This window comes from Copidosoma floridanum, unplaced genomic scaffold (assembly GCF_036245765.1).
Source record: "Copidosoma floridanum isolate Cflo_tuat_1 unplaced genomic scaffold, Cflo_Japanese_pri ptg000001l, whole genome shotgun sequence".
Taxonomy (NCBI): domain Eukaryota; kingdom Metazoa; phylum Arthropoda; class Insecta; order Hymenoptera; family Encyrtidae; genus Copidosoma; species Copidosoma floridanum.
The window spans coordinates 21,268,907-21,293,403 of NW_028321878.1; the positions used below are offsets into that span (position 1 = coordinate 21,268,907).

The window sequence follows — 24,497 nt, forward strand, 5'->3', positions numbered from 1 at the left end:
GTGAGTTTAAGATAAAATTAATAGCATTTAATTATTTGTTGAGACTTTAAGTTGCGTCTTGCAGTTTCAGGTGTTTCGTGACTGGAGTTTTAAGATTAACTATTAGTATTTCTACGAAATCTGAAAAATTCTTAACTAAAGTCTCTATAAGATTATAGCCTTTGTATTTTCTTACTAACAAATAAAATAGATACCTTGTATCAAAATTACATTAAACTTCATATGAGAACAAGTAATTGTTTCGAAAACTTCAGATGGCATACAGTACGAAACTGACAGGAGGAAGGGCTAAGATTTGAATTGAAGCCTTAGAGAAGTATCTCATGTGGTTTAATAAGACCAATAATGAGATGATATCTTTCACTCTATTGGGTTAAAATCATTTGATATTTGATTTGTATATTTCAGTTGATGAAGAGTTTGTTGGATTTATTAGAAAAATTGATGTTTGGAAACTCCGTCCACTAGTGATCTTATACTAAGTGATCAGCCAAGGCTTGTCTCAGATAAACAAGATAATTTTGAAACATTGACTTATTTACCTAAGCAAGAGCGTTTTTTTTATTACTCATTGTAACATCACTTTCTGTATTTAGTGATTTTTGCAACAGATGATTAGACTAAGCTCATGTCGATGCTAATAAGTTGATGATGTAATTGTTTTAAAATCATCTGGTTATCTGAAACAAAGATTGGCTGATCACTTAGTATAAGATCATTACCGTCTACCCCCTAGGATGATTTAGGGACTGAAGATTTCTATATAGCTTTAGTTGATAGTAAGTTCCTTGGTAGTAATATTTAACCCCCTACTTTAACACAACTGCGCAGTTTTATAGCAGCTCAGATTATAAAATTAGATTGGAACGGTGAAATGTCCATTATGTTAGGGTGATCATAGTATATCTAAGTGTAAATTAAAGTATTGTTGCCTCACATGTAAGAGAAGACATCATACCCTCTTACACTTACCAAGGATTGTTCAGAGTCAAGATGACAATGTTCTTCACATAACTAAGTATTCTAATTCACAAAGCTCTGAGACCAAGCAAGCTTCTCATTATGTTAAGTCACCTTTCTCTCGTAGTATTGATGTTTTATTAACTACTGCTTGAGAGCTCGTTATTGGACTTACAAGCAAACGAGTAATTGTTAGAGTTCTAATAGATCAATGTTCTCAATGTGCCATTATCTCTGAGGCTCTCAATGATATTCTTTAATTTAAACGTCAGCATTCGAGTATACTGATTTCTGGTTCTGGCGGCGTTGTTGTGAAACTGCTAAAGAAATAGTCACTTTTGAGGTGGGATCTAGGTTCCTGTCCCAACTCAAGATGCTAGTATCAGCTAAAGTTCTGTCCTGAATCTTCTTTTATCAACCGATATTTAGTACATGTATTTGAAATTAATTTGCAGAATGTAGACAATCTTGAGTAAACAGGTCCACACTTTACCAGTCCAAATAAAATAGACATAATATTAGGTGCTAATGTATATGCAGGAAAAGTCGAAAAAAGAATTAGGAGAGGTGATTGTAAGATACCAATTGACACGTTACACTGTTCATAAGAGCTACAGTTTTACTTTTGCTACTACCTTCTGAAAAGTAAAAGTGATAATTAATTATTCTTACACAAAATCTGCATCTGGATATAACTGTTTGTAAAAAAGAACAAAAATTTTCGTTGTTGCATTTTAAGTGTATCTATGGCTGTTTGATTGTATAAAAAATGCATAAAGATTTTTGAATGTTGGTTCGTGAATTCTCAAACTAAAACTTTTTTTTAAAGAAGTAAATGCTAATTGAATTCCTCAAAACTCTGTAATACCTCAAGGTAGTAGTAAAGGTAGAGACCTAACGTTCAGATTATAATGATATTTAATATACTAGTGGATATTAATATAAAGATGACTCAGTTCAATATTGATAAACATTTAAAGCAAGGAATAAATTATGATTTCTTAAGTTTAAGGAATTTAATACGGAGTCTTATTGAAAATAACGGTTAACAAATAATTGTACTTAAACTGCTTTTCAAAAATAGGAAAAAATCAAGAAATTAATTAGAATTATTTAACCATGTATAAATTACGATTCAAAAGTAGTTTTAAAGAAGTAAAATAACCGTTGTAAAAACCAGACATTTTGTTTGCTAATGGAGCTACATATTTTAGACATGGCAATACTGCAAACAGGTGTCAGGCACGCGTATCGCATTGAATGAATTACGTGTAAATGAATACAAAATATTGTATTAAAAGCAACTATTTACTTTAGTTTCATACATTTCAGGGTTACTTTCTCATCGTTTCAAATGTAGAATCAAGATTTTCTTTGAAAACTGTTTTTCAGACAATATCCAAACAAGCGAGTGCTTTCCCTTTACCTATACGCTTTACTAATCCGGACTGTCGTGGGTAGCGTCAGCACCATGAATGGCCCCTAATAAATCTGCGATAGTACATGGAAATAAAGCAGAAAAGCGTTGTGAAAAATTAGAAATAAAAAAGTAACATAATTTTTTGAAAAAACCGATCCCTTAGTACAGCGTGCTACACTATGAAATAAAAGGGAAGATGTTATTGAATAATTTGTCAAAAAAAGAATCTCTCTCTGATATTTGTTTTTACTTGTAGAATTGGAAAGCACTTTTTCTCAACATAAAACTTATCATGATATCATACAGAGCTCATTTGTAGAGCAGCAGCTTATCATCTGATTTTTTATTTATTTAAATTTACAATTATTTAAACGTCATTTAGTTAGTAACTTAACCAGTGGGAACATAGAACACAGGAAAAAAATGCCAAGCAATAAGGACAATATTGTGATCGATGTATATTGGTTTACAGATTTTAAAAATAATTCATATAACTTATAGTATCATTATTTTTGCAGGAGCCTGCAAGGAGTTTTTATTAGAAAAAAAAAGTATAGGCCAGGATCGGAGGACTCACGAAAAAAAGTCTGTTAGGAAAGCAACTTTGATTGACAATAAAATGGTTTTCAAACTTATCACAATTCAATGCAACAATACACATTTTTTAAAAGAAAGTGACACATTAGATTTATTTTTCTACCTGCCTATGGCAATTGATTAACATGTTTTGCAATTATTTTATTGGCACTGCAATTTGTTTGTTTTAAGAAAAAAGTTTTCTTTTCATTGAGTAGCTTTTTTCTCCTTGCTTTTGACTTAAATGTTTATTCTATGCTCATACTGATAGATTTATAGATTAAATAACATTAACTTCGAATTTTTGTTTTCTAAAGTAGCTTCCTTCAATGTGTTTCAAATTTATTTGACAAATTAATTAACAGTATATCCTGGTCAGATGCAAAGCTGTTGTTTCAAAAAATAAACTGAACATAAAATTATGTTTAAGGTTATGTTGAAAAAGTGCTTTTCTACTTCTTCAGTAAAAATTAAAATATTGTGGAGTGATATTTTTTTTCGACAAATAAATAATTGTCACCACTCCAATTTTATAATGTGGCTCGCTAAACAAGAACATCGATTTATTAAATAAATCAACTCATTTTTTCATTTCTAATCTTGCACAATGCTTTACTCTTTTGTTTACATGCACTAACGCAGTTTTATTAGTGGCCATTTGTGGTCCTGGCACTACCCATGAAAGTTCAGATAGTCCGATCTTATAAAAGCGTCTGCTTCACAAGCTTTTCAGATTTGACTGTCACTCAGACTGTCAACATGATATGCTTTAAAATCAGAATATAGCATCAGTACTACCTTTACGTCTAAGCTTTTTTAAGGGAAGGTAGATTTTAAAGTTTCAAACCTATTGAAGTCAAAATGTTAAAATTTTTAAGAATAATTGAAAAAAAAAATTATACAACAGATCTAACAGACTTGTACAGAAAAATTATGGCTTACATGAGCTTAAGGTGGCATGAGCGACTTATGAATAAAACTAATGAACGATCGAAATTCAAACACAAGAGTGCAAAGTGAGACCCGAGGGCGCAAAGCGGCAGTTGCAAAAATAAAATTTTCCGACCTCACGCATTTTTGAGGGTCGAGTATGTCCTTGGTAGGAAAAATTCGGATTCACCATTTAAGTGCGATCACTCCGCGGGTATCTTACGTCCCTCGTAACATAGCCCCAGAGACGACGGCACTTATCCAAAGAAAACTACTATTATATTTTAGAGCCTCGTTCGAAGAGATTACATGTGGTAGTACCCCTCCTCTCTTGTTGAGTGCCACGATACTTTAGAGTGAAAACGGAATGAGGGGAGAGGGAGGTCCCTGTGGTGAGGCGGCGAGCACAGCGAGGACGACGACCGTGGAAGCAAGAGGACGCGGTCGACCAGCCCTCCCTTAAAGGAACCAGAATATGAAATTCAGACGAGGAAAATAAGGAGACAGGTAAAATATTCTTAGTTAGGTTAAGACATTTTTCCGCCCATACAGGCACTCGCGTAGCGTTGACAGTCTCCACCGCGAGAAGCGTTGCTCGTCAGTAAACCACGGCAACCAGCCAGGCGATCCATGAGAGTCCAGCAACATGTCGGAGAGAGGGCAGCGTTACGTTTCTTACGGCGCTGTTATAAGGGAGACAGCCGACATGAGCCGAAAGCACGACGGCATCCGTACATTACAAATTTCAGGCAACAACTAACCAGCGGAGCACTGGGAGCCGTTAGCAAGAGCATGAAAATTTTGACCTTTAAGACAGCAGAACTAGACAAGAAAGCACTGTTCCAAACGCTCGTAGACACTGGTATACTGCTAGCAGACCTCTTCCGCAGCCAGTACAAGACTCGAGCAGAGTCCGTCATAGCAGCCACTCCCAAAGAAATCAGACGGGCGCTAGCGGACTCCAAGCCAACCAAGCTCCTCTTCGGAGAAAAACTGGTAGAGAAGATCAAGGAGGAAAAGGCATGCGCACAACTGTTAGGATTCAGGAACAAGAAGGTCACCGCAAACAACGCAAATCCCGTAGTCAAGCCTTTAAACTCCACAGGCTTGCAGGGAGCCGGCCCTTTCCCCAAAGAAGCAGGCTTCATGGGGGCGCAAAATCATCCTCCGAGGCAGGGTCAACAACACCCCAGAGGGAGAGGGCGAGGGAACCCCCGAACGAGACAACCACGAGACCCCAAGAATCAGCAAGCACAGCAATAACCGTTAGTGAAATAGCTGGCAGACTAATAAAACGCGAGGCTAAATGGAGGGAAATCAAGGGAAATTCTTTCACGTTGCAAATGCATCTCAGGCTATAGGATAGTTTTCACAGATTAGCCATATCAGACTAGACTTCCCTCGAACGCGACGAGCGCATCAAACCAAATAAGACTTCGGGCCGAATTAGACAAGCTGCTGACCAAGGTCGCGATCAGGCCGTGCAAACACCGCCGCGATCAATTCTTGTCACCTTACTTCCTTAGACAGAAACGCGGCGGGTCTCACTGGTTTATCCTCAACCTAACCGAGCTCAATAAATTCGTAGCCAAAAATCATTTTAAGCTCGAGGGACTAAAATCAGTGACAGCGCTGCTGCTCCCAAACTATTGGATGAGAACCATTGACTTGCAAGACGCGTACTTCCTGATTCTGCTGCAAGAGTCCTGCAAAAAATACGTGAGATTCGAGTTTCAAGGTAAACTATTCGAATTCAACTGCTTGCCTTTCGGACTGAGCTCGAGCCCCTTCGTATACATGAAACTAATGAAACCCATAGTACACCATCTCAGGACACGCAGATACCTCTCTATAATCTACCTGGACGATTTTCTGTGCGTGGGGGAAAGCCACGAAAAATGCGAAAAGAACGCGAACTATATGGTGAGATTACTGCAATTGCTCGGGTTCTTAGTTAATTACGAAAAAAGCGTCCTAGCACCAGCGACAAGATCCAAATACCTAGGGGTAATACTAGACTCTGAAAACTATTGGGTAGAGCTCACAGAGGAGTCCAAATAAAAAACGAGAGCACTCCTGCCATCCCTATTGTCAGAAGAGTCGCACTGCATCTGGGAATTCGCGAGCATCATACGGAAACTAACTTTCCCGTGCCAGGGGGTAGAATACGGCTTACTACACACCAGAGCATTAGAGAGGGAAAAGATCAAGGCCCTAGCTCGCAGTGGCAGGAACTTTCGCGCACGAATGGGAACCCCATCATCGGTCCGCCCGGACATCCTCTAGTGGCTCGGAAATCTGGACAACGCGAGATGCATAAAGACCCAAAAATTCATCCTAGAAATCTACTCAGACGCGTCGGACAAGGGCTGGGGAGCCACGGACGGCACGAACGAGACTTTCGGGTTCTGGACCGAGCAGCAGATGCTATGGCACATTAATTACAAAGAACTAATGGCTGTCGAACTCGTCTTAGCAGCGCTAGTAAACAACGCGAAAGACGGTGAACTGTTGTTACAGATAGATAACACGACAGCGATTGATTACATTAATAGAATGGGGGGCGTCAGACATAGAACGTACGACGAGGTAGCCAGACGTATCAGGCACTAGGTGCAGTCTCGGAATATTTTCCTTACGGCTACATACATCCCCTCGCGGGAAAACAAAGACGTGGACAGGCTATCTCGCATCAAAAATATGGACACAGAGTGGAGCCTTGGGGATGCATATTTCGAAAAAATCTGCGACATACTCGGCACGCCCGACGTCGATCAGTTTGGAAACAATGTCAACGCCAAATGCAAAACATACATAGCCTGGCAGCCTGAACGAGGCGCGCACCAAATAGACGCATTCACGCTCAGTTGGTCCAATATTTTCTTTTACGCCTTTCCTCCATTCAGCCTCATATTAAAAACGTTAACAAAAATCAAGCGAGAAAGCGCCAGGGGAATAGTAGTGGTGCCCTACTGGCCCACGCAGATCTGGTACCCCTTGCTGCTGGAGATGCTTGACAGCCAGCCCCTGACACTGGGCCCAGACCCTGTAATGCTGTCGAATTCAAGGCGAACGGTACACCCGCAAGCTCAACACCTGAGACTACTGGCGGGCACTGTATGTGGCAAGCGCTGATCAACTCACGCGTGCCAGAAGCGGCTCTGGACATAGTCACAGCGGCCCTTGCCCGGGCCACGACAAAATAATATGCAATTGAATTAAAAAAGTGGATCGCATTTTGCGTCAAACATAGACTAGACATACTCGCATTATCCCGAGAGTCACTCCTAAGCTTCTTGGCATCACTGTTCGAAACAGGGGCTACTTACGGCACTCTAAACTCGGCACGTTCGGTGGTAGCATGGATATCGGGGGAACGAGAGATAGGCAAAGACCGGGTGGTATGCAGATTCCTTAAAGGGGCCTTCAGGCTGCGGCCAGCGCGACCCAAATGCGAGCAAACGTAGGACGCGAACCTGGTAACAGATTTTCTCAGGAAACTGCAACCACCAGAACACCTAAAGCTTAAGATGCTCACCCTTAAAACGGTAACCCTGCTAGCCCTGGGTACTGCGCACCGGATGCAGACGCTGCGAGCGATAAAGCTGTCAAACATACGCGCATCTCTGGTCGGGCTAGAGATCGAAATCACAGACAACATCAAAACATCAGGGCCCAAGGCCATCCAACCGTACCTAATCCTGCCAAAGTTCAGTGACCATCTGGAACTCTGCATCGCGTCCCACGTAACAGCCTACATAAAGGCGACACAAGAGCTCAGGGGCGGAGTGAACCTCCTATTCATAAGCACCCGGAAGCCACACAAGGCAGCGAGCACGCAAACACTCAGCAACTGGATAAACCAGATCCTAGAAAAAAGCGGGGTAGACAGGCACACCTATACAGCCTATTCAGTTAGACACGCGGCAGTCTCAGCAGCAAAAAAAAAGGAGTAAGCATAGATTTAATTAAGAAAACGGCGGGCTGGACCGCCAATTCCGGAGTGTTTGCAAAATTTCATGATAGACCAATTAGGTCAAACAGACATGCTTTCGCTTCCAGTGTACTACTGTCAGCGAATCCAACGAGCAAATAAAGCTACTGGAGACCGCCTTCACCTCACAGATCAATCAAGAAAGAAGTGGGAACAAGCGACTGTGATTAAAAAAAAAAAAAAAAAAAAAAAAAATTAGATTAAAAATAATAATAATAAGAATAACATTAATAATACTGTTATCTGGTCATGGTATGATGTAGAACACAGACTGTAAACAACCGGTGCCAAATAAATAATTAAAGGGAACTTCGAAATCGCTAAACTCTAAGCAGCTACCACATGTAATCTCAAGAACGAGGCTCTAAAATATAATTAGTTGATCAAACGAACTTACCTGTAAGTGAAGTTCGATCACAATTATATGAAGAGTCCTCGTTCGAAGAGATTACACTCCCACCCAAGCACTCCCATTCCAAAAGTAGTCCGCAATTTCAAACCACCACTCTAAAAATGACGCAACGCGCGCGAGCACGGGGCGCGGACACCACAGGGACCCCCCTCCCCCCTCATTCCGTTTTCACTCTAAAGCATCGTGGCACTCAACAAGAGAGGAGGGGTACTACCACATGTAATCTCTTCGAACGAGGACTCTTCATATAATTGTGATCGAACTTCACTTACAGGTTAGTTCGTTTGATCAACTATAATTATATTAAACATTTAAATTTAACTAATAAATTAAAGTTTTCGATATGCATAAGAAAAATATTTCCAAATACTTTGGATTTTTTTTTGCTTTGTTACTCGTGGTTTTTCTAATACATCTTCTGCAAACAACACAGTCAGACTTTCGTATTCACCCTTTTAAATAGTTTGAGAAATGATATCAAAACCGATCCCTGCTATAGCAATTCTGACCATCATCGCCTTTGAGATGAGTAAAACTGACAGAGACTCAACATATTTAGTCGTGTGACTATAGATGCACTTAATATATAATCTAAACTTTGCGTATGCTACCATTGTCTGACTAACATCAAATCTGTTGACTATAGTGATTGCAGCATCAATGCTTGAATTTATTACACTTGTAATAAACTATTAAAAAGTCGATGAACAAAAAATGTACTTTCTACTCTATCGACAGTCTCAGCCCGTTCATGCCACCTTAATGTAATTCATTGGTATCAGTTGTATTGAAAATGGGTTGAAATATGTTTTATTTTATACCGTTGTAATAGTGTTATGAGACACTTTAATTGTATATGTGTAAGAAAAATATAATGTAGATCAAATATGTCGATTCTCAGATAATTTTTTGCTGCAAGAGCGAAAGAATCTAATGTGAAATTGAACCCTTTTTACAACTTGTAGCATATAGAACTTAAGGAGGCTTGGGCGATTTTGAATTAAATGCTGGCTAGGTCTGAAATTCAGAGATTATATAGATAAAGTTTGCTAGATTTTTTTAGGAAAACAAAATAGGTAGGTCAACACATTTATTTTCGAGAAAACCGCTTGTGAAAATTCGTCATTTTAACACGCAACCTTACGGAACCCGAAATTCAATAGACTATCGTACCGCAATAAAAAGCTGTGGGCCCACACATTAAATTGGTACATGAACTTAAAAGTATAAAGAATCTATTATTTAAAAAAAAGAATAGGATCAACACGTTAAATTTTGAGAAAATAGCGAGGAAAACATCGAACATCAGAATTGTTTTGTTCAGGTACTTTAAGTGCGCATGCGCTGTACATTCATAAACATACAAGCATGAAAATAGAAGTCTTACACAAGTATAGGTATACAATAGCAGATGAGAGCAAGAGAGTACAGTGTTGTCAGCTTTATCGTGACAGGGCCGTCATCTTTACACAAGGTACCTCGGGAAAACTAATAAATTTTTTAATATCGATTTTCTCAATGACTTTTCCGCGTATTATTGCTATTTTGTTCACACATGTGTATAATCAAAATGATTATAAAAAAAATATTACAAAGAATCATTTGTATGACAAGTACCCCACAGGGGCCCCTCAATAGATACGACACCAAACGCCCAAGCCCCCTTAAAACATTGCAAATATGTATTATTCATTAATTTTTTTCGTTTATATTTCACAATTATCGATGCATACTAATTATCATACTAGATATCGATGGATAAGAATTTAAGTAATACGTGACTTTAGTAATACGTTTCATTTAGAGTTTGCGATTGATTTATAACATATACAACACTATTTTCTTACTTTTATTACCCATATCATTAAAGGTACTTTTTGTATGTGACAAATATTAATATTACTACTATTATTATACAATGAAAAAAACATAAAAAACATATTTTCGTGCCAACTTTCAACAGTTACTGATTTTTATAATACCTCTTGTATGCTGAGTATATGATCGTCACAATTACACATTATGAAAGATGATTTAAAACTTGAGTTGTATTGGTAAAGAAACTACAATTTAAAGACATGTAGGAAATCACGGTTTGAAGCTTTCGGCATGCGTTGTAAATGATCGGTCTAGAATTAATCGATGAATCTTGGTAATATATGTACGTTACTAGATCAGAATCGTTATTTGCACAATTGTGAATGAAATGAATATTGTTACCTGTATGATGTTAATGCTACAAACGTAGGTATCGTTGTTAGACAACTTACTCGATTGTCCACAATAATTGAACGTTTTACATGTTATCATATTCAAATAAGTTAGTAAATAATTAAAATAAAACTGACTTAAATACAATAAATGTCCAACACCTTTTGGCATCGTATCATAAATTGCATCAAATGTATACTGTACTCTCTTGAGTCACTAGAACGAAGTTGCTGTTGCATCAAAATAAATTTTTCTTATTTACTCTATGTAGTACTAGTTATTTAAACCCCGTTTAATTAGTGTATTTTAATTTGTTATAGTCTATGCTACCCTATTATCCTTACAAAAATTTTACAGCAACCAGCAAAAGTGTTGATCCCATTTAAGACTAGAAACTCGTGGGAAATTGCGTTGTATCAGATATTTTATAGTAAATACCTGTTTCTATTGTAATAATATTCTAACACAGTTAAAACAATTTTTTAGGCACTGATTCTAGCAGACTGATACAAATCGTTCAAAGTAGAATGTTTTCAGTCATCAGTAGGAAATGAATACAGCAAATTTAAGTCTCTTGATATTATGTTGCAATTATCATTACAAAGTGATTAAGCCAAAGTATGTTATAGTAACATTTAAAATAAACAGCTTTTTTTATAAACTTTCCTCAACATAAAAAATATATACTTCTGTATTTAATATGACGTAAGAGTACGCATATATATCTGACATAATTGTTAAATCTATCTTTTTAGTTAATCATGTTTTTGAAGATGAAAAAATATTTCCGGTTATAGTTAGTCAACAATAGCTACATCATCAATTTACATAGACTAAGCTTATTATGTTTCTTTTTGCATTCTCCTAATACAATTTAAAAAAATGATCTGCAATGGAATAACCGTTTTGAGGTACTGTTTTGTTTCGTTATATTTCACCATTTGGCAAACAAATCGGCAGAAAAAGTACTGTTTTAGAAAAACTCTAATATATTTACCTAGACTATGTTGTTAACATTTACTTATTCCACTACATTATTTAGAACATGAACCCCTGTTACACTAACAAATAAAATACATAGATATAGGGCGATCATCAAATACGCGTTGCACGTTTATGGACGCACCAGAACACTACTTGCTTAGTGAATTTACCAAGTGCAGTATTTTATCACATGTGTTTTAACTTATACTTTAAATGTAGTACGTATTATTTTTGATTACTATCCTAAAATCACAGCGCAGTAAGTTGATGTGATACATATCACATGTTAAGGAGAACATTAATGTGATTTCAGCTGTTTTTCATTTTGTGTGTATTTCACAAAAAAAATTTTTAGAGTTAAGTTAGTACAGAAAAAATTTTATTTTGATAAATAATTAGGGGTAAACGGTACAGTTATTGACACCTTAAGGTAGTGATTGACCCCTGTATAATTTGTATATCTATATATAAAGGCTCCATTTAAAAATGCATGTGGCGGTCAATCACTATCGGGGGGGTCAACAACTGTACTCTTTACCCCATTCTGATTTAAAGTCAATTACTACAGACAAGGTTATTAGTTACGTCACCTTTCTTTCATTGTAAACTGCGCACCCAAGTTGAAAAAAGTATACAGTGACGCTCCTTCCTCACAAAAGTTACTGTCTCACTCAAAGTAGTTTTTTAAGTTTTCGGATGATTGCATGCCTATTCGTTTCAATGATTTTTGACTCATTTGGTGTTCGGTTGGACGGTCATCGATTAATTACATACGCTGAAAATCATTAAAAAAATGACGGGACCTCTACGTGTTGCTACCCTGCCAATATCTTATCAAAACCCAAAAAAATAAAATATACACGTACCTTTTATCCGAAATCAATGTAAGATTTTCCTATGCAATCCAATATTTTCATGGCAATGCACGTATATTGAGTTGAGCTGTAAACGATGAAAATTTTTTCACGATTGAACCGAAGGTACAAGATTATACGAGCAGTAGAGAAACAATACTGTTCAGGCAGGTAGTCGTTACAAATTCGACGCAGTAATTGATTTTTTCGTTGTCGCAACGTGATTGGATGGTTGCTTCAAGTTTCTAATCACTTGTCTCCAACAAACTAATCTAAAGTATGCAACTTTTTGATGTCACAACCGAGTCCACTCAAGAAAGCCCAACAAAGCATATTTTCAACAAAGTATATGTAAACCATCACGTCACCCAACTAATGAGGCAATTTTTTTTTTTGTAGTCAAGCGATAACTAATAGTGCCTTAAGCCGTCTAATCATCACATTAAACAAATTTCACAACTGATAGCGAGCAAACAAAAGTAACTTTCAGAAACCAACTTTTACGTCTATTATGGCGACTAACAGTAACAGTACTTTCAAAGCGCTTCTTTCGCTGGCATGATTATTAGATGTATTTAATGGATGTACAATTCGATAGTTATTCTCATGCAAATGATACGTATTTAAACGTATCATAAATAAATATGAAATCCTGTCACGCACAAACTCTTGAACACACAATCAAGGTAATCGGCTGAAATTCGAATGAAATGCATTTTTCAAACTTCAGACATTTTTTATTTTATATGTTCATGGCTTACGTAAATACGTCCTACTTTATTCTTTGTTATTATAAATCATGAAAAAAAACTTTTTACAAAAAATTAAACATATTTCCCAATTTGTGGAAAAAATTGTTGAAAGATACTGAAAATAGGTTTTTTTCAATAAAATCAGATTAAGATTTTTTTGAAGATCGTGTAAAAGAAAGCTTATAATTATTATTTACATCATGTGCCTTTTTGTGCTATAATTTTCATTTTAAGAATTAAAGAGATATTTTTTCATTAACAATGTAATTTTTTACTAGCCGACAAAAAATGAAAAATGAAACATCTCTATTTATAATCATTTGTAGAGACTTAAACAAAATTTTTTTACTCGATTACACCATGGCAACATGATGTTTTTCATTTAATGGATCTCAAAAACATAATTTAACAAATCAAAAACTGACTAGAGAGCAATCTAAGATGAGCTATCATGAAGCTGTAACTTTCAGTGCCAGTTGAGACTTGCTCAAAGTCAGACTAGTAGTTTTAATCCACAAGATTGGCTTTAGCCTGTTAACAAAAAAAAAGACATGTCATAGGTAAAAGTTATTTGTACAAAACGTAAAGGCAAGGGGATTAATTTGCTTATGGATAGCAATTAATACATTATGATAAATTTTTAAACTACGTACTCAGAAAAGTAACGGCTAGAATATTTTTTTTTTTTATCCATGAAACAAAATGTTACTGTTGGGTATGTGAAGGCAAAAAATTACATGTGCAAAAAGCTGCAGACACAAAGGATTCGAAACGAAAAATTAAAAAGAATTATTATCAATTGAAAAGTTTTGATAATCATATTTATACCTTTAGATGTTCTCTTTAATACATTATAGTTCTAGAGAGGCTAGCTACGTGATACTTGAAAACTCATATCGTAAAATACATAGCTCGTCTTATGCATGTGCTCTTATAAAGACGTCCTCATGACACATTTGTACTTAAGGGTAACTTCAGAACTTTTGACACAACTGTTAAAAAAATAAAGTTTTGACTGCTTTGTAGAAGAGAGATATTGTCATTCAAAGTTTACATGCAGTACTTATAATTTATTTTCTGTACCGGTCAATAAAAGTAAGTTGTACATTAATTTTATTTTAAGGCATTTATAATTTATTTTTTCTGTACTTTATAGTCTCTTATAATACGATGCGATACTTTTTACACAATGAATCAAAGATATTAATATTTTGAAAAAATATTTAACTATTACTTAAGGCTTACGTTACTACAATAAATCTGTTACTGATGTTAGGCGTAAAGTGAAATAAGTTAATAATTTCCTTTTTTTGAATCACAATAAGTAAATGAATTTCTTTTTAATATGCAGATGACACACGTCGTTTCAATAGTTTTATAATCTTAAAACATAAGTTATTTCTCTCCATAACATAATATTCATTAATAACATTGTGAAGCCCATTAATTTTTTGAAATAAATAAATTACTTTTAAAAAACTAACAACGACTTGCTTACTGATATGATAATTTTCGAATGTAGTAAAATAAAAACTTATGTACAGTAGTAATTTGATTATATAAGAGAAATTTTTTTTGAATTCATTTTTTAAGCTTTTTAACTTTCTAACTAGTCGACCTACGCAGTGTAAGCAAATTACCTTGTACAGTGGGCAATTTTCACCTAACTACGGGACTGTATGCTTAAATAAGTCAATTAGAATTTTTTAATACAATTAATTTATCAATTAAGTATGAAAATGCGGCTTAAATGACTGCTGAGTTATTTAATTAGTTCAAGCGGTCAAATATAAAAATCGAATAATAAGTCTTAGAGGTACAAAAATTTAATTCATTAACATCAATAAAGACATTATACTTGACAATTTAAGCAGAATTCATTTGCGTGTGTACATGTGAAAATTATATTGTACACACACATGCATACGTTCTTTCTATATGCCAAGCAAGTTTAACCTATACTGTTGAAATTCAAACTTGGTACTTCCGTTATACTGCGTGGAGAGCAGTAAAAGAGCAAACAAGAAACTTAGTAGGAAAAAATTTTTTCTACTCTTCTTTATTGAAGGCTCAAAAGTAGGGATGAGCTTAAAACTGAGAAGTAAAGTATTTGTCTTTATACGTCGGTCGAAAGTATACGTAGTTTTCACATCCATATCAATGCCGAATCTTAAATACTTATGAATTACATTTGGGATTGCAAAGTTATAGGGGTTTACTTATAAATTACGAATTCCTGGATAAAATCTATGAAATCTGATTTTTAGCGTTTTTGTCCTTCCTCATTAAACAGTTATAACGTTTGAACGGAAGGTACAAAAAAGAACGAAATTTTTTATTAATCAATTGAGTTTATTCCTATTTTTATTCCATTTGCATTACTTTATACAAGCAGCTTAGCTACACACAGCAGAAAAGGATGAATTTTTTTCGAAAATTGACTTAAATTAACTTACAGTAAATACCGTATACTTTTTGACTTAAAAACTATGTAGTATAGAATAGCTTTAGATATTTACTGTAGATGATGGCATTTTAGGTATAAATACTATAAAAAATAATTTTTTTAACCAACTTTTTTCTGAACGATTCTTTAAGGCATCTAGTTTGAGGAGCCGAACAAGACACACGTTACAGGTTAAAAAGGAATTAATAAATAAATATAGGGAGACCGGGGTAATCGTGGCCACCTGGGTAAACAGGCCACTGGATATATTCAACCATTTAATTGAGATAAAAATGTAATATATTTTTTTTTTATTGAAATATATCTCTACTTACATGCCGTCAATAAAATAAAACCATAGAATGACTTTTTGTTAAATTTTTAAATAATTAAATTTGATAGTTAAAAAATTTGAAGGAACAGCTACATTATTAAGCTTGCCTGAAGCGGAAAATACATCAAATCGATTCAAAATTGACTCAAATTGAAAGTTGGAACCTCAATCTACAATCTGCCTTTTTTTTATTTTACCAAATATTATTAAGAAATATAGTTATAAGTAATTTGAAATAGTCCTATTTTGGGGTGTGGTGGCCATCTCTCCGGGGTACAGTGGCCATCGAGTTTGTTGTTTACGTCAATACTGAGTCAGTCTGCTAATCTGCGGATACTAACCTAAACTTTTTAATCGTACTTTTAGCCAAAACAAAACAAACAGTGTCAGGTGAAAGTTATGTAGTACTTAAGTAATTAGTCATATTTTAAGTCAATTCGGTATTAAAGGTGCAATAAAAATAAGTCATGGTGCGTAAGTATAAGAGAAAAATCGTTCAATTTCTACAACGATATACCGAAAAATATATATTTCTCTTTATTCTATGTGTATACTGACAGAAAAATATTTATGTCGATAAACATATTTATTTATCGATCTATTACGTAAGTAATTATTAATTTTCATACATTTTAAATTTTTAGACGTAAGTTTAGTAGCAAAATTTAAAATAACCTTTTAAATCGATGGCCACTGTACCCCGGGGTATGGCCACCTCTACCCCGGCCCTGGGTAAAATGGCCAGTTTGAGACGCATTCACTTTTTCATATTGAAACTACATTTATTATAAATAAATAACTCAACAAATTGGATACTATTTCTACACATTTGGCCCCTTTTATTTGCGTTTTTTAAATTATTCTACAATCAAGTAGTCGTTCATAATAACGTGATAAAGTTAGGGTAAATATAGTTAAGTTAGATGTAGCCGGACCCTTCAGTCATGGAACTTCAACAATCTTGTCGAACGATTTGCAGGTTAAAAGAAAATACAACAATCCTTTATTTTGCACAAAAAATTTTTCATTTTTGATTTAATCTACTACTTTCTTGCAGTAATGCATGCATTGAAACTTTTAATTATATTAAAAACTAACCATCAAAAATAAAGGCAGTAACTCGAGTAGCGAATAATTTAACACAATGGTAATGGTAATGGGTGCTGATAAAATTATAATCCTATTATAATTTCATGGGTAAGATAATTCTTTTTTCTAATACTACATACTAATAATGATTTTATTGTCGAACCAAATGTAAAAAAAAATCGCTTTTTCAGTCAAAGTACACTAATATAAAATCATTTTCAGATTTAATTAAAAAAAAGCAAAATCAGTAGCAAAGTTGTATAACCTTAAAATAGAGACCCATACAGTAAAATAATTAATACACAAACGAAGGAAATTTAAAAAGGAAGATAGTGACCCTGGTCTGATCGAAATTGATGATGTACTTATTGTGAAATCAACAATTATATGTTAATTTGCAATTAATTACCAACAGAACAGAGGTTGTTCCGTCTGCACTAATATAAAACACACTCGCAAGGAATTGATTGTTTTACAAATTGTAAAAGCACTCATTTATAGTAGAAAAAAAATAAGTAAAAAAGAAATTGAGTTTACATGTACACCAACCGGACATATATTCGCGGACTAGCTTAGCAGCGGCTACGCGCGTTAAGTGTCGCTGACCGCTGACGTCTGGTGATTGATTTCGGTCGGTAACATAGTAGGAGTATTTTTTGCTGTCTGCTTGGCAAACGTTGGTAGTGTGCATCATTAAGTATCACATAGATATATTTTATATTTTTTCACCTACGTTGAGAAATAAATAACGGAAAGTTATGAACCTGTGTTGTATTTTGATTATTGAATCTTTGTTATATTTTGATTTGTTTGTATATACTTATGTGGCGTTTCACATCTCTTGCGCTTCAGGCTCTACTCACCAGGTGGCCAAGCCCCTAATAGTTCGCTCCCGTCAAGCGGCGAAATTCCCGCACGATTCATATATAAGCGCGATCAAGTCAGTCTAAACCCTCACCTTTTCTGTGTCTAAGGCAGGGAGCACGTCATCAGCCTTACTGATGAGTCCTGGCGTGCTCTCGGGACGAAACACCTTTTTCTCTCTTATAGACGACCTCTCGATCTCTATATATATATACAAGTGCTAGTGGCCCCCGTTTCGGCTTCGCCTGAGACTTACTAAATGAAACACCGTGTTGTGTTCACATGTAATGTGAAACGTTTTCAGTTAAAAATTTTACATCTATTCCTGACAGTTCTCAGAACAAAAATCTTCTTATTAAAAACATATTAGTACGGAATTCATACAGTTTATTGGGTCAAATAATTAGCTGTAAAAATTAAAAACAATATAATTATGCTGAAAAGTACCATGCGTTCCTCATGCCATAAAATAATCGTTGGCCATAAGGGGCCGTTCATTTGCAGTTTCTCTTGTATAGGTTAGGGATCATGCATATAATACGTCACACGTTTAGGGGGGGAGGAAGATCGTACATTTGTGATCAAATGTGACATAGGGGAGGGAGGTGTCAGTTGTGTGTTACGTCACGAATTTTTTTTAAATTTTATTTAATATTTTTTTCTGGTTTTCGGAAAGAGTTAAATCTTGTGACAGTTGTAAATCAAATTTTGGCAGATCAAACACTATCGTTTTATCAGAAGATAGCAGCACTGCGTTGATGATAAGTATTCATGTAGGGACTTGAGCTAGTAGAGCTGGCTCCGTCTCTCTCGCTCCTTTTTCCTGCTTCCTGTGCTGCTTGCGGCCGTGCGCCAAGACAGTAGAGTTTAAGCTGTAGTCGAAAATAAACAGACTTGGGGTATACAGTCGTTGACCGTACAAAAAATGAAGGAAAATTTAGTCCTCTATTACTTTAACTAGCCTTGAAGTTGCACCTTCATAATGACGAATTTCAGCTTTCATCATACGACTATTTTTGCCCGAGGTTGGTATCTTCTCTTGCGAAAAGGTAAGTCCCGTGGTATTATTATTTTAACAAAAAATAAACAATAACACATTACGGAAATACGATCAGATTGGATTTTACTGATGATATCAAAATTTCATACGTTAAAAAATTCATTATATTTTTTACTTCCACAATTTAATCAAACTATTGTTTTGAATAGTTTTAATTTAGTCAATACAAAAATATTTTGTAAATTCCACTAAAAATTATTAATATACGGTGTGTTTTTTTAGAGTGTGCAAGGTATGTGGATTATACCGAACTTCGATAAAGTCAGCCAAAACTCACATGACATTGCACAAAAAAGAGAAGCCAACCAATGAAGTAAAACTTCGACCAAAAAGAATCGCTGCGCAATACGCGACAGAGTTCTTGTGCATTATGAATTATGAATTAGAGTTTGAGAACGCATTATGGTTGGAAAAAGAAGATATTGATTCCGACTGCATTCCTAACTCCGATGGTTCTGATGACGTTGAGGGATTTCCTTTGATTGAAAACATTACAAAATTGTATCAATCACCGTGGACTCCGATTTGAGAGAAAAATCGAATCTAGATTTCTATGTCAAAAGGTAATGTTCAACGTTTCCTGTGATTTAAAATTTATAAGATATATAAAATACATCATAATTTATAATATGTCACAAGTGAATGAACATACATGATGTATTAATATATGTATTTGTCATAGTATAAATATATATTCATAAACTAACATTTTTTCGAAATAATTAGAAATATTTAAAACTTCACCTACAATTTCAAGTAACTAAGAGTGTGATGTGATCACCAAAAGGAGGGGGGGTCAAGTCTTTGTGACAACGTGTGACACAAAGAGAGGGGGGGGGGGTTAAAAGAAGGCTGTAAACGCGTGACGTTATATATGCACGACCCCTTACCAAACAGGCTATTTTTTAAAGCTGTTAAGATTCAAAACTCCCAAAAAATGTATATTCAAAAAAATATTTTTTTTCTTGTCTTATAATTTTATTACCAGAGCAAGAGAGTCCTGGAGCCTAATCTCTACATTTTTTATCGCCACAAAAATACAAATACATTGTCTACTTATTTAAAAATCTAAAAGATTTCAGAGGTTACTGTGAGGGTACAATGAAGAGCTGATCTCTCACGTAATGTATTCTTTATTTGTCGATTTTGAAGCTGCTGTTTCAATCTCGATGAATTTTCTGCGTCAGTTTCTTGACGCCTAAAATTGTATTCCTCATATAACATTAGAAGTTTTCATTCCAATTCACCCTCTTGCGAATATTGGCATGCTTATGATTTTTGTGACCCTTAAAGACTGTTTTCTGTCAACTTTGTTAAGTTCTAATATATTTGTTGGCAAGGTAGTTCGACGTCCAATGGCCCTAAAAAAGACTGGTGATCTTATTAAGTAAACTCATTCTTGGCTTCAGTTAATAGCAATTGTGACTGCCTGGATACTTCAGGATGATCTTCTCTGGCTTGCTGTTGAAGCCCCAGACTGATCGGGAGAAAAATTTCAAAGTCCGAAGCTTTGGGGCTAGTTGTAGTGCTCTTGCCCAACGTCTCCCGGTATAACGTTGATGACATTGGTGTCTAAAGCACCTTTTTTATTTGCAGATTCAGTTGTTTTGGTGATTTTAGATGGGGAGATTGTGGCTAGTGATACTTGCCCGGTGGAGACTGTCCCGTTGGCTCAAGTTTTTTTTCCTTTATAGCTGTTATAGGTTTGCCCATCGCAGACCTTGGAGAGGATTGGCGATTCCTGGTTCAATGCTTAGAGTCGAGAGTGTAATATAGAGGGTCGTCAGTCACTGGGGTTCTCAGCCTTGCGAAGAACAACTCTGCTCGTGACGAATGCCAGTAAATGACTGACTTGGTTCAATAGTGGCCGTTTTTAGTCAACATAGTCTTTTAGTTGACAAATCCATTCCGGAAATGGTAGTAAAAATGTGTTTGTTGGCAAGGTAGTTTAAACTTAGGTGGCCCTTAAAAGAACTGCTGTGATTGATGGTTAAGTAGGTAACATAAATACTTATAATGGCCCTAAAAAGGGAGGTATGCCACTGACCAAAGAAAATCTCGTCTTCGGGTCGTTCCCATGATAACCAACTACTCATCGTTAGTTAAAAAAGTGGATGTGAAAAATACGTAGGTGTGCCGTTTGAACGACCACTAAGAAAGAGGCCGTAGTGGCTGCCCGTGCTCCTCAGGGCTGTCTTCGTTGGCTTACATTTACTACCACTTTAAAAAATCGTGTATGATATATATATATATATATATATATATATATATACATTTATGACAATGATGCAGACGCTCTGTAAGCCAGTAAGCCTTCTCTCCTGCAAAAGTTGTACATTTTTGACTAATAAGTAAGTAGCGTACACAGGGTTAATTGGGAATCAAGGAAATCATATTTGCGGAAGACTGTAGGTTTATCTTTAAGTAAAACGGCGTTGAGGACAAATTTGTGAGTCATTGGAAACTCTGAAGCGGTGCTCTGTGCCGTACCGGCGCAACTTTCTCTTACGCTTCATTTTCCAAAATGACAAAGTGAAAATATACATGTGTAGGTACTTGGGTCTCGAATCGCGCATGAGCTTATTTTTCAAGAACACCACTGGTAGGGGGACAGATAACAAATGGATTATGTATATGTGTGGAAGGTAGCAGGACACCGGCTCGTCCGCACCACAGTCGTTTCTCCACCTTTGAATAGTACAGACATCTAACTGGCTACTCCTGCACAGTGCCGCATTTTGTGCCGCACTTTGATATTCAAGATCCACACTCCCGTGCAGCCCAAGGTCAGTTTTTTAGATTTTTTATTTACTGTTTATCACTTTAGTTAAAGTAAACACAATAAGCTAACACGTCTCCAAATTGCTTTAGACATACCGCAAACATAGTTTGACCAAAGTTGCACTACATTCGTGATGAAGTTCTCACTGGATCAGCGCCAGGTATACGTGGACATGATCCTGGAAATCTGCTCCCAGATCCACTCGGACCACGTAGCCGTGGCTACGAGGGCGATGAACGAAGAGTTGCTGTGCGTGACGGGGTGCCAGACCATCGGCACGTATATGAACCGGGTTTTCGCGACGCTGCACAGACTACGTAAGGAAGCTGAGCAAAAACTCGAGTTGGCCGTGTTCTACGAGATGGAGCAGATCCAGGATTCCGAGGCGGAAATCGCGCACACCATCGCCGTAGACACGCCATGTGTGGATAATTTTGACAGCTTCGCCTTGTACCAGAAGTTGGCCAAGTGGATTTTATCGGAGCAACAGTTGAAGGACAACAGCTATCCGCTGCTACACCCGGACGGTACAAAAGTAAGTGTCTTTAATTATTATTTGTGGTGCGTTAGGTTTGTCCTGAGTCATGCGACCCGCGGCAGCCCAACTCGACCAAAGAACGCTTCTTTCTGTCAACGTCGCGCGAGTTCGGGCCCCCACGGGTCGCTCGCGGCCGCTAAACTGCTCGACCCAGAGTACGTCACATAGTGTACTTTGTCGCGCATAGTACTTTGTTTCCTCGGTGACGGCAACAAGTAAAATTGTGCACCGGTAAATCACTGCGCTCGGAAGGACTTTCCTTATATACCTATATATAGAGCACAAAGCACAACCGTCGGTTTACGATTTCGGGCCGCACTTTGCCGCGAAGCGACAGTTAAACTTTGCACCCTACGTATAAGTAAGAAAAATCGACTTGTGTTAAGATGGCTACAAGGAAGTTTTTTTTTTTTTTATATTTCTAAGGGTCGAGCGACGTTGTACACAAAGTATCCTAGAGGCCAATTGACTCCTATAGTGCCGAATCAGCGTTACTGCTCTCGTTGTCGCAAGCCGTACATGGTTGATGAGCACGGCATTGTTGTGGACAGAGAGAACTGCGTTTATTATTACGCGAGAAAATACACAACTAGTGGACAGAGCAAATACTTGTGCTGTGATCAAAGTAGTTGGTCCAACGGATGCTGTGAAGCACCATGTCACGTTTCACATATCGTGGACGCGGACAACCTCCAGGGCTACGTGGCAACTGTCGATAAAGGTTCACATTTTTTTTTTTTTTTTTTTTAATGAACAATATTTGCGACGAAAATCAGATCAGTGGATTTATTTAAGTTTTTTTTTTTTTTTTTTTTTTTTTTAAGACGTCAGTGCCGAGGAACAAGGGGTGTTCCCGCTCGACTGTGAAATGTGCTTTACGACGCAAGGCCTAGACGTACGTTACCGTCATCAACAAACAATTCCAAGTTGTCTATGAAACTTTCGTTAAACCCTCGAATCCCATCGTCGATTATAACACCAGGTGATTGTTTAACCACATTAATCTCTCGGAAAAAAGAGTAACGTGCACGATATTAATCTTTTTCTTTTTTTAGATTTTCTGGCATTTCCGAATCTGACATAAAAGATGTGACGACGACGTTTATCGATGTGCAGGCGTCTTTTCTTGCTCTTATATCCTCCAAGACTATACTGATAGGCCACAGTCTCGAAAGTGATTTAAAGGCACTGAAATTGATCTACAATAACGTAGTAGATACGAGTGTTATATACCCACACGAAAGCGGACCATCTTTGAAACGGGCACTAAAAAGTCTATCTTCCGAATATCTCCAGAAGATCATTCAAAACGACGGTAAATATTGGTGTGGATATTTTCATGCAAGATCATTTCTTTTTATTCCATCGCTTATTTCATAATTTTTAATGTCTCAGTTGGTGGTCACGACAGCAAAGCAGATGCCATAACTTGTATGGAGCTCGTTCTTTTGAAGGTCAAAGAAGAAGCAAATGATCTCCAGTAAAGTAAAACATTTTTTGATAGATTTACATCTACTGTAGTGTACTGCCTAAATGTGATAAAAAAATTGTGCACCATACTGTGATAATATACACATGAATAACTTCTCAAAAAATGTTTATGTAATTACTCAACGAGATTTTTTATATAAAAATTGGCAACATTACTGTCATGTAATCTAGACTGTTATACCTCTAGTCGGTCTAAAAAAAAGTGATATCTTATACCTGGTTGATTTTTTGTTTGCCCAAAGATGTATTGACTGTGAAAAAGAAATATTTTTATACTCTAGGGTAACAAAAATAACATGAATGTATTTTGAACAAACTTATGTGATGAATGTTGTACGGTTTTAACAAATCCCCGTTTGTGATTACAACCATCGATACAACACAATGACAATCGTAGAAATAAGAACCATGTTAATGTAAGTATTTGACGAATAAAATACATATCTTATGAATCTTAATTATAGTTTCTTATCATTTTTAAATTTTTTATGCACCTTCTTGTTTCATTTTAATTTATAAAAGACTTTTATTTAATTTATATCATGTAAAAATAACTAACTTCAATAGATGCGATGATATTCTTACAACTTTATAAATTCATGAAGTCTTATAAGCCAAGAAGTTTATTGGTAAATTAAATAATCCAATATTTATCATTTTTATTGAAAACATAAAACCATATGTGTTTAGTTTTGTACCTGAATATTTGCCGACAAACCTGAACAATCAGAGAGTCTTATCTTTCAAAGCCTCTCTGAGGCTTGAGAACCTTGTCAGTATGTTGCAAATGAACTTATAAA

At 36.0% G+C, this 24,497-nt stretch overlaps 1 protein-coding gene across 1 annotated transcript; it reads left to right on the top strand.

The window, feature by feature from the left end:
* Positions 1 to 21,801: 21,801 nt before the first annotated feature.
* On the top strand, positions 21,802 to 23,690 carry LOC149376084 (RNA exonuclease 1 homolog). Its single transcript, XM_089593222.1, has 5 exons — positions 21,802 to 22,203; positions 22,633 to 22,927; positions 23,031 to 23,088; positions 23,262 to 23,521; positions 23,602 to 23,690. Exons 1-5 carry the CDS (start codon positions 21,802 to 21,804, stop codon positions 23,688 to 23,690), a joined length of 1,104 nt encoding a protein of 367 aa, XP_089449348.1.
* Positions 23,691 to 24,497: the final 807 nt, after the last annotated feature.

Excerpts from the sequence above, each read along its gene's own strand:
- LOC149376084 (XM_089593222.1), top strand. The coding sequence starts at position 21,802 with ATGAAGTTCTCACTGGATCAGCGCCAGGTATACGTGGACATGATCCTG. Across the intron at positions 22,204-22,632 it reads TACACCCGGACGGTACAAAA|GGTCGAGCGACGTTGTACAC; the intron begins GTAAGTGTCTTT and ends TATATTTCTAAG. Across the intron at positions 23,089-23,261 it reads TGTGAAATGTGCTTTACGAC|ATTTTCTGGCATTTCCGAAT; the intron begins GCAAGGCCTAGA and ends TTCTTTTTTTAG.